The sequence below is a fragment of the Phalaenopsis equestris genome, unplaced genomic scaffold (genome assembly GCF_001263595.1).
Source record: "Phalaenopsis equestris unplaced genomic scaffold, ASM126359v1 Scaffold000002, whole genome shotgun sequence".
Taxonomy (NCBI): domain Eukaryota; kingdom Viridiplantae; phylum Streptophyta; class Magnoliopsida; order Asparagales; family Orchidaceae; genus Phalaenopsis; species Phalaenopsis equestris.
This window is the reverse complement of record NW_018164444.1, coordinates 37202073-37212277: the sequence shown is the minus strand read 5'-3', so window position 1 is coordinate 37212277 and position 10205 is coordinate 37202073. Positions and strand designations below refer to the sequence as shown.

The following is a 10205-nucleotide window of genomic DNA, read 5'->3' as shown; positions in this document are numbered from 1 at the left end:
CCCCCCTCCCCCCCCCCCCCCTCGCATCAATCCCTCTTTCCACCTCCCCCCATTCATATACCGCCCTTTCAACCTCCACCACTGCCGCCTCCAATCCCACCCGCCTCCCAAAATCCCCTTTTGACGTCGCCCCCAAAACCTCCCGCGCCAGATCTAGCGCCGTCCTCCCCCTCCCATCCTCCACCGCGGCATTCGCCCCTACCTCCACCAACACCCGCACGGCACCGGCCCGGGCCCCGCCCCGCCCGTCCCCCGCTGCCATATGCAGCGGCGTTAGTCCTGCTCCATCCCTTTGATCAACATCCGCCCCCATCTCCACCAACAGCTTTATGCATTCCTCCGACCCCAGTCCAGCCACGAAGTGGAGTGCGGTGCGACCATCGGAGTCCTCCGCGTTGGGATCGCGGGAGACCGATTCGTCAGAAAGGAGAAGGGAAAGGGCAGCAGTGTCCGCTTTGCGGGCTGCGGTCCACCAGGGGGTTTCGTATTCGTCTATAACGTCGGCCGCGACTCCGGTGGCGGGGATCCAAGAAGGGGTGTGTCCGTCCTTCCATTCGATGAAGTATTCGGTGGATTTTGCTGTTGAGACAGAGCCGTCTTCAGCGAAAATTGGGGTGCGGACGGTGCGTCGGCCGATGATTCGATTAACTTCGCTGTAGTAGTCGCCGTCCGGCGGTGGGTCTGTTTCTGTTTTGGTTTCTATGATGGGAGATGAGGGGTATTGGTTCTGGAAGGTGGTAAAAAGGAAAGCGGGAGGGAGTCGGCGGCGGCGATGGGCAGAGAAAGGGAGGGTGATGGGGAGAGCGTTTGAACGAGGGGAGATGAGGAAATTGAGGGGGAGTTTGAGAGGGGAAAGGGAGGGGTGTTTGAGGACTATCTCCATGGGAAGTTGATCGGCGAGGGAGGGAGAAGAAGAGGGAGAGAGTGGGGAAGAAGGCGTGAGCAATGCGCTAGCGGGAAATGGATAAGGAAAATGGATGCGATTAGGATTTTATTCACGGACTCCAAGGATTGAGTCGATTTACATACATTTCATAATCTTTAAGGGAGTTTTACCCATGCTTTATTAAAGAATTATTTAATTTACTGAAAATGAAATGTAATGTAAGCACAACTTTTTATTTGTGAACGGCTCGTGTTCGGTTTGTTAAGCAAACGAGTCAAACACAACACATTTTTGAGCTCAAAATATGAATGAGCCGAACATAAGCTGAGCCTGAGCTTGCTCCTGTTCAGCTCGTTTACTCTTCTACTTATCTTCTTACATTTACATCAGAGGGACCAACTATATATAGGCCAAGCCTTATAGCTGTCAAGGGCAGGCGAGAGATAATTACAGAAATAAATATTAGAAAGTGATTACAATAATAAACATAATAATATTAAAAATTTTGATAAAGTAACACTTGCTTTATCATTTTCTTTTTAAAAAAAAATTAGAAGGACATGCAGTTCCATTAAACTTGTATAGAAACTTGGGTGCATAATTAAATTATGCAGCTTCATTTAAGGGTTTATAAACATGCACCTCATGAGAAAAAATATTGTTAGCTCGGCACAGAAGGCTCACATTAAACTAGCAAGCAAAAACATTAACAAAAGATACCTATACTGTTCTATAATAATTTCTTTCAGACACATACGGATAGATACATTGACACGCATTTGGGCATATAATTAAAGACAACAATTCAACCAACATCAAAGCAAATAATTTTATATCCATTAATTAGTGTTGGATTTGGGCATGATTGTGCTTTCAAATTTAAATGTAACGGTAACATGAAATCTCATTTAATAAATTATTTACATGCATAACAATCAATTCTTAATTATTTACACATCTAACTAGTAAATTTTATTTTTATATACATAACACCCTATGCATAAAAGATGTATTTCATTTACAAAAGGACATTTGTCCTCATGGAATACATGACATAGAATTTCTTCAGTTTTGCACAACAAAAGATTTTTGCCTTGCTCCTCTATGGCTTTCATCTTCTCTAAAAGTTCTGCGCTTTAGTTGCGAAGACAAATAGGAAGGCAAAGATTGATGGAAACCCAACAAATTTATCTATCAAATTTCCAAATTTGGAAGTTACCAATCCATATAAAGTCCACGCAACTGGGCAGCAATATCATCTCCACTAACTAGGGGTGTAAACGAGTCTAGTTGAGTGGAGTTCGAGCCACCCTCGGCTTTAGCTTGAGCTTGATTGATTTTATCAAGTTAGAGTTTGAGTTCGAGTCAGCTGGTGAGCCGGATTGTTTAATATAAAAGAGAGAAATTGATATTAATTTAAGCTAGTTATATAATAAGATGACAACTATAATGAATAATTAGGAAATAGATAATAAAAAATTACCTAATATGCAAAAATATTATTTTTTAACATTTTTAATACGTTAAGGATAAAGTATTGAAATTTTATTTGTTTTGGGTGTATTCTATATAAATATTTTCTTAAACGAGTTGGCTCACGAGCAAACGAGTCGAGACAGCGCTACCTTGAGCTTGGCTTGTTAGCTCATCGAGCTCATTTCACAGGCCACTTATCGAGCCAAGCTCGAGTCAGCTAGATTCACTTACACGGCACCAACTGGCTTCCTCTACAAAAAAAAGAAAAACACCTTGTTTATGCATTTATTTATTTATTATTGTTATTTTTTGAAATGATTATGCTTTTATTTAAATAAACAGATGCTTTTAGTATGATAATGAAACAAAATTTACTAGCCATGGGATAATAAAGCCAGAGAAGAGACTCCACACTCCATTAAATGCTGAAGAAATTATGGAGGCGTTTTTCTAATTGGGAGTTAAGCCTAATGCCATCATTCCTTAGCATATAAAGTACATGAATGTGAAGAGCATGAAGAACAATTACCAAAAGAATTGGGCATATGTACGTCCATTCAAAGTTCAAACGCATTCATGCAATCAACTATAATAACTTAGATGATAGCTTGGGTTAAGACAATTACGTAAAAATACAAGTTTGGTGTTACATTTGTAAATACATAGGAATCGAATCATATGTATGTAAATCTTCGTTTATAATTTTAAGCTTTCTTCATGAATTAGATGCAAATACTTAGAAACTCCTCAATATAGATACTTCTGATGCCTTCCAAGAAAAATTGTTGGACTGAGCTTACTGTCAGATATGCAAACGATCGCCAAAAACCGCTCATTTCTTGTGCATTCATAAACCTATCACCTAAACTTTAGATTTGTAAAAATACATGAGAATCAGGAGGCATGTATGTAAATGCCCGTTTGTATTAAGGTGTATCAGCAGGAGTCATTCTTACCTCATCTATAGCACACAAAACAAATATTTCCACTGTCTTGTGCTTTAGAATTTTGTATAGATTGCATTTAAAGAGTTCTGAGAGCTAAATTATACAGATAAAGATGAAAACTATAGCTGAAAATTGAAGAACTTCAACTTACCGCACCTGTATTTAATCTAACTTGCTCGATTATTGTAGGGATCTCGTGTCTGGTCTCCTTCCCACAGGTGCTGAAGAGATTTTGAACCAACCAATATGAGTAAGAAGCAAAGCTTAGCATGAGCACCTCATAAGATGATTGTTTGATTATTTTATTTCTGGTTTAAGATTTATGAGGGGGCTAAGCTTCTCAAATCCTTTAAGATTTATGAAACGGAGAGTTCAAAGAAGTGATTATGGAAACAATTAAGAATCATAGCAACATAAAATCATAGCTCACCACTTAAGATTCATGTCATAACTTGCTTGCATAACAATGATTGTGATAGCTATGTACCTGAATTCTACAAAAATGAAGTGCAAAAAATCAGTTTATTCTTTTAGAAATGATGTTTCATAAATGCTTACATCAACAAACTAAAAGAACTGTTTAAAACTTTCACCGATGAAAAAAGTTATTGCTTAAATGAAGAGAGTAATAGTGAATCATTGCAAATTTCAATTGAAAAAAGAAGATTTACATACATCCACAGAATTCATGTGTTTAGATATCTAACAACTAAAATTTAATTTTTAATAGAAGATAATGTAAATTGATAATGATGACTATTTTTCCAGAGCCATTTAAGCAGAATGAAGAAAAGATACAGAGACACATACCTCTAGAAAACTCATATTTACAAAAAGTAATTTATTACATGAAAGGTGATGTAAAAGTTCCTTATTCATACTGATATTCGTACAAGCAATATTGTCCTCAGCAATTTCTTTTTCCCCCATGAGGAGAAGATAATTTTTCTTATCATGTATTTTTTTTTTCAGAAATAGAACTTCTTTGTAGTTGGAAAGAAAAAGATGATGATCACGGGCATTAAGTTTGTATGGAGCTATTTCAACTTGAATACAAGCATAAGCTGCAAAATTGAACACACTGAAATATGTGATTGAAGATTTTAGCACATATGGAGCAAAAGAAATACTTCATGTTGCCTGCCATGGCTCAAACTTGATATTAATAATTACAAAATCAGAGTACTTATGGTGGGTTTTTTAATTATATATGAATTGATAATTTTTAAGAAATTTGCACACTGTATTGACTGCTAAGCTAAGAATTTTTAAGAACTTATGTATTTCACAAAATTAAAAGTTTTGTATATAAAAAATTAAAAAATAATTTATATATAGTGCATAGAAGGGTAAAATAACACTAGTTGAAGCATAAATAGAAGGTAATTAAAGACAGGAAAATAGGATAATAAATAGAATAGTTAACTAAAATAACAAATAAAGAACCGTTGAAAGATCTCGAAAATACTAATTATTATATTTTATATTTGTTATAACTCTATATTTAGAGGGTTATAAATTATATGAGGGATCTTGGGAATCTCTATTTAATTTTCTCCTTAAATTAGAGAGATTAGTTGTCTCTTATATTTTGTTATTATTCATTTATTTTCCTACTGTATTCTGTATTTATTGTTTTCCATACCAGTAAGTCTTGTAATGAGCATTTATAGCCTTCTTTTCATCAATAAAATTAAGTCATCTCATATCTTTTCATGGTATCAGAGTAATAATAACCTTCTTCGGTATGACGACTTCATCTTCTTTCTCCCAAGAAATATCCCCTGTCTCATTTGCCCCTGTTCTAACCGGAATCGATGGCACTTTCTCCCTCATCACTGGCCACAAGCTCAACGGCCAAAAATACCTCTAATGGTCTCAATCTGTCATGATGTTTATCTGCAGTAGGGGCAAGGAAGACTATATCACAGGTGATGTCGTCGCTCCGACCAAAGATGACCCAAAATTTCGGGCATGGAATGCAGAAAACCACATGATTATGTCATGGTTAATCAATTCCATGACCAAAGACATCAGAGAAAATTTTCTTCTCTACGGCACGACCAAGAGTATTTGGGATGCTGCTCGAGAGGCGTACTCTCACTCAGATAACACATCCAAGCTCTTCGAGATCGAGTCAATCCTCCACGATCTTCACCAAGATGATCAATCTGTGATTCAACATTTTAATGCCCTCACACGTTACTGGCAGCAGTTGGACATGTATAAAGTTCATGCCTGGTCATGCACTCTGGAATCCAACTTATACCGTCAGATTATCGAGCAAAAAAGGATATTCAAATTCTTTCTTGGCCTCAACAACTCTCTCGATCATGTCCGCTCTCATGTATTAGGCTTCAAACCACTACCAAACATTCGCGAGGCCTTCTCTGAGGTTCGCCGCGAAGAAAATCGCCAGAAAGTCATGCTTGGGTCTATCTCCAACTCGCCCAATCTCTCCATTGATGCCTCCGCCCTTGCAGCTCGGGTTCCTCTGCCTCGACACAGCTACAACCCATCACGCAAATGCCGTCCATGGTCCGACCATTGCCGCAAACCATATCATAATAAAGACAAGTGTTGGGTGCTTCATGGAAAACCAGCCGATTGGAAGCCTCGGTCTGATTGCGCTCCCCGTGCCAATAGCGTCGTCGCTGCCGATGACCTTCCTGCACCAGCACCCAGTCCATTCAGCAAAGAGCAACTAGTTTTGCTGCACAAACTGATCGGCAAACCACCTGATATGGTTGTTCCCGACCCCATCACCGGCCTGCTCGCGCATCAAGGTATGTTCCAACATGCCTTCACAGTCAAGCAAGGATCCCTCGATCAGTGGATCATCAATTTTGCGCTTCTCATCACATGACTGGCAATGCCTCCCTTCTCCATGACTATATGTCGTGCAGAGACAACTCGACCATCCGCGTTGTCGATGGCTCTGTCTCCAAAGTCACCGGCTTTAGCTCCGTGCGCATCACCCAAAACATTCTACTCTGATCTGTGCTTCATGTTTCTACTTTAAATTGCAATTTAATATCCATCGAAAGTTAACTAGTGATCTGAGGTGTATTGCTAAATTTTTCTCTACCACGTGTGAATTTCAGGATGTGGACTCGGGGACGATGATTGACAATGCTTAGATGTGCTTGGGCCTCTACATCATCAACGATACTTCACCACCACGACCTCGTTGCAGACATTTGTCCACCCATCATTCTGCCTTCAATTCTAGTGTCAATAAAGATTCCGAGATCATGTTATAGCATTTTCGTCTCAGTCATCCAAATTTTATGTATCTTGCAAAACTATTTTCAAATTTATTTATTAATAAAGATATTCATTCTCTTCAATGTGAATTTTGTCAACTTGTCAAACACACTCGCACGTAATTTCCACTTGTTGGTTACACCTCTTCCCGGCCCTTTGCACTCATTCACAACAATATCTGGGGCCCATCCCATGTTACAACCCTTACCGAGACTCGGTGGTTTGTCTCCTTTATTGATGATCACACTCGACTAATGTAGCTATTTCTTATGAAAGATAAATCTACAGTCGGTCACATATTTGAACAATTTTACTCAATGATCCAAACACAATTCCAACCTCCATCCAAGCACTCAAGACTGATAATGCAAAGGAGTACTTCGCTTCTGTTTTCGGCACTTATCTCTCCTTTAAAGGCATCCTCCATCTCAGTTTTTACGTCGACACTCCTCAACAAAATGGGATCGCCGAACACAAGAATCACCACCTTCTCGAGGTGGCTCGCTGCCTCATGTTTTCCTCTAGCGTGCCTAAGGTTTTTTAGGGTAACACTGTATTCATTGCAACCTACCTTATCAACAGGATGCCTTCTCGGGTCCTCAAATTTGAAAGTCCAGTCCAACTCTTTCTCAAATCATTTCCCCACACCAAGAAAATCACCCAAAATCTACCTACCAAAATATTTGGTTGCTCCTCCTTTGTTCACATTCATTCACACAATCGTAGCAAACTTGACCCGAAATCTACTAAATGTATTTTCCTGGGTTACTCGCCTCTTCAAAAGGGTATAAGCGCTACTCTCCTCTCACAAGAAAAACCTACAACACTATGGATATCACATTCTTTGAAAATCAGTCTTTCTACTCCAATTCTAATATTCAGGAGGAGAATTTAAAAGAATATCAGCCTTGGGGGACAACGAGTTCATACCACCACACACCAAATCCTCGTTCCTTGAATCAAGCTCATTATCTCCCGACTCGGATTTAGCAAATTCATCCAACTCACGTCAAAATGTACCTAACGGTTAGTCTTCGTCTAGTCCTCAAGTGTCCAACTCGCACATATATCACCCAACACATCCAACACCAATCCAAGAGTCAGAACCGGATCCAACTCTTACAGAAATCCATTGAGATACGAACACACTTGAGCATGAATCTACCATACTTATGATTGATGACTCCAAAATTTCAATTGCTTTAAGGAAAGGTGTTAGGTCCATCCGTCTTCCACTCTGGTACGAATACACGATGCATCCGATCTCCAACTTTGTGTCCTATGAAAGACTATCTTCGGCTTATCGAGCTTATGTCACTGCATTCGACAATACACAAGTCCCAAACACCATTGATGAAGTTCTCAAACACCCGGGGTGGAAAGCGGCCATCAATGAGGAGGTAAGAGCCCTACAAAAGAATGTTATATGGACTGTTTCAGACCTGCCAAAGGGAAAGAAAGCAATCGGCTGCAAATGGATCTTCAAAATCAAATACAAGGCAGATGGTACAATTGAGAGATTAAAAGCATATCTCGTAGCAAAAGGACTTTCACAGTCCTACGGTATTGAGTACCAAGAAACCTTTGCCCCCGTGGCCAAACTTAGCCCCCCTTTGCCCCCGTGGCCAAACTTAACCCCATCAGAATCCTTCTCTCACTTGCGGCAAATGAAGACTGGCAGCTACATCAACTAGACGTAAAAAATGCTTTCCTAATTGACGATTTGGAAGAAGAAGTTTTCATGGAAGCACCTCCCGGACTAGAAGCATCCATTCAAAGCAATAAAGTCAGCAAACTCCAAAAATCATTGTACGGCCTCAAACAATCTCCCCGAGCATGGTTCGATAGATTTGCAAAATCAGTGACAAAACACGGGTATACTAGATCTCAGGCAGATCACACTCTCTTCGTGAAAACCTCTCCCGAAAAGAAGATTGCAATTCTAATCGTATACGTCAACAATATCATCCTCACTGAAAATCATGAAGAAGAACTCACAAATCTGACAAAGCTTCTCACTCTGGAATTCGAAATCAAAGACCTCGAAAACCCAAATTTCTTTCTCTACATGGAACTAGCTCAATCAAAATGAACGATCAAAACGAGGAATATTTGTGTCACAATGAAAATATACATTGGACCTGTTGAAGGAAACTTATATGCTAGGTTGCAAACCCGTCGATACTCCAATGGATCCCTACAAGAAGATCAGCACTGAGAAAAATAACGCACCTGTGGATAAAGGGAGATATCAACGACTCGTGGGGCGACTCATTTATCTCTCACACACACAACCCAACATTGGTTTTTCTGTTAGTGTTGTTAGCCAATTCATGAACAACCCTACGGAAGAACACATGAATGCAGTCTACAGAATCTTGAGATACCTCAAGATGACTCCAGGCAAAGGGCTACTGTTTCAAAGGAATAAGGATCGAAGTATAGAAGTGTATTCAAATGCAAACTGGGCAGGGTATGTCTCGAACCGACGATCGACTTCCGACTATTACACTTATGTCTGGGGAAACCTAGTCATTTGGAAAAACAAAAAGCAATATGTGGTATCAAGAAGCAGCGCTAAAGCTGAATTCAGAGCTCTTGCACTCAAGATCTGCAAAGAAATGTGGATTCAAAGAATACTTAGCAAACTCGGAATGTTAATTGAAAAAACTGTCAAACTACAATGCGACAACCAGCCAGCCATCAGCATTGCAAGGAATTCAGTACACCATGACAAAACGAAACACATCGAAATTGATCGACACTTCATCTCAGAAAACATTGAGAGAGGAGTCGTCGAACTTGCATACATTTCTTCACGACATCAAACAACAGATATCTTCACTAAGCCTCTCCCAAGAATCAACTTTGAAGAATTATGTAACAAGTTAGACATGTACAATCTGTACAACCCAACTTGAGGGGGAGTGTTGAAAGATCTCAAAAATACTAATTATTATATTTCATATTTGTTATAACTCTATATTTAGAGAGTTATAAATTATATGAGGGATCTTGGGAATCTCTATTTATTTCTCTCCTTAATTTAGAGAGATTAGCTGGCTTAGATTAGTTGCCTTTTATATTTGTTATTATTCATTTCTTTTTCTATTGTATTATGTTTTTATTGTTTTTCTTACCAGTAAGTCTTGTAATGGGTATTTATACTCCTCTTTTCATCAATAAAATTAAGTCCTCTTATATCTTTTCAAGAACTGAAAAAATAATCATTTTAATAAAATCAGATTACTTGACCAAAAATGAAAATCTGAAATGTTCAAAATACATAACATGCTTTCAAATTTAAAAGTCTTATGAAAATGATAACATAGTCTTCAAAATTAAATGATTTCTCAAATCTCAAAATGTAAAGTACTAGAAGTGACTACTCTACCAACAAATCTAATGGTACAAACTCATTTACCTTACACATTTCTTATCCATTTAGTTTTTTATTGCACAAGTTTTGAAAGAAATGATCAAATCAGTGTAAAAATCTTGAATAAGTTATGATATATTATGAATCTCTTTCTCTGAGAAACCAAGAATATTGGAAAGCTCCGCCATAAGATCAGTGAACATTTTTCCTTCCTCAAAATCTATTATTATGATTTGGATTGCATTTATAA

At 38.6% G+C, this 10205-nt stretch overlaps 1 protein-coding gene across 1 annotated transcript in view; it reads right to left on the bottom strand.

Annotated features, from left to right (window-relative positions):
* Window positions 1-992, bottom strand: part of LOC110018066 (probable signal recognition particle 43 kDa protein, chloroplastic) — a 1437-nt gene extending 445 nt beyond the window's left edge. Inside the window, exon 1 of the mRNA XM_020715293.1 lies at window positions 26-992. Coding sequence (XP_020570952.1) covers window positions 26-883 — 858 coding nt within the window. The 5' untranslated portion in view covers window positions 884-992. The remainder of the gene's footprint in view (window positions 1-25) is intronic.
* Window positions 993-10205: the final 9213 nt, after the last annotated feature.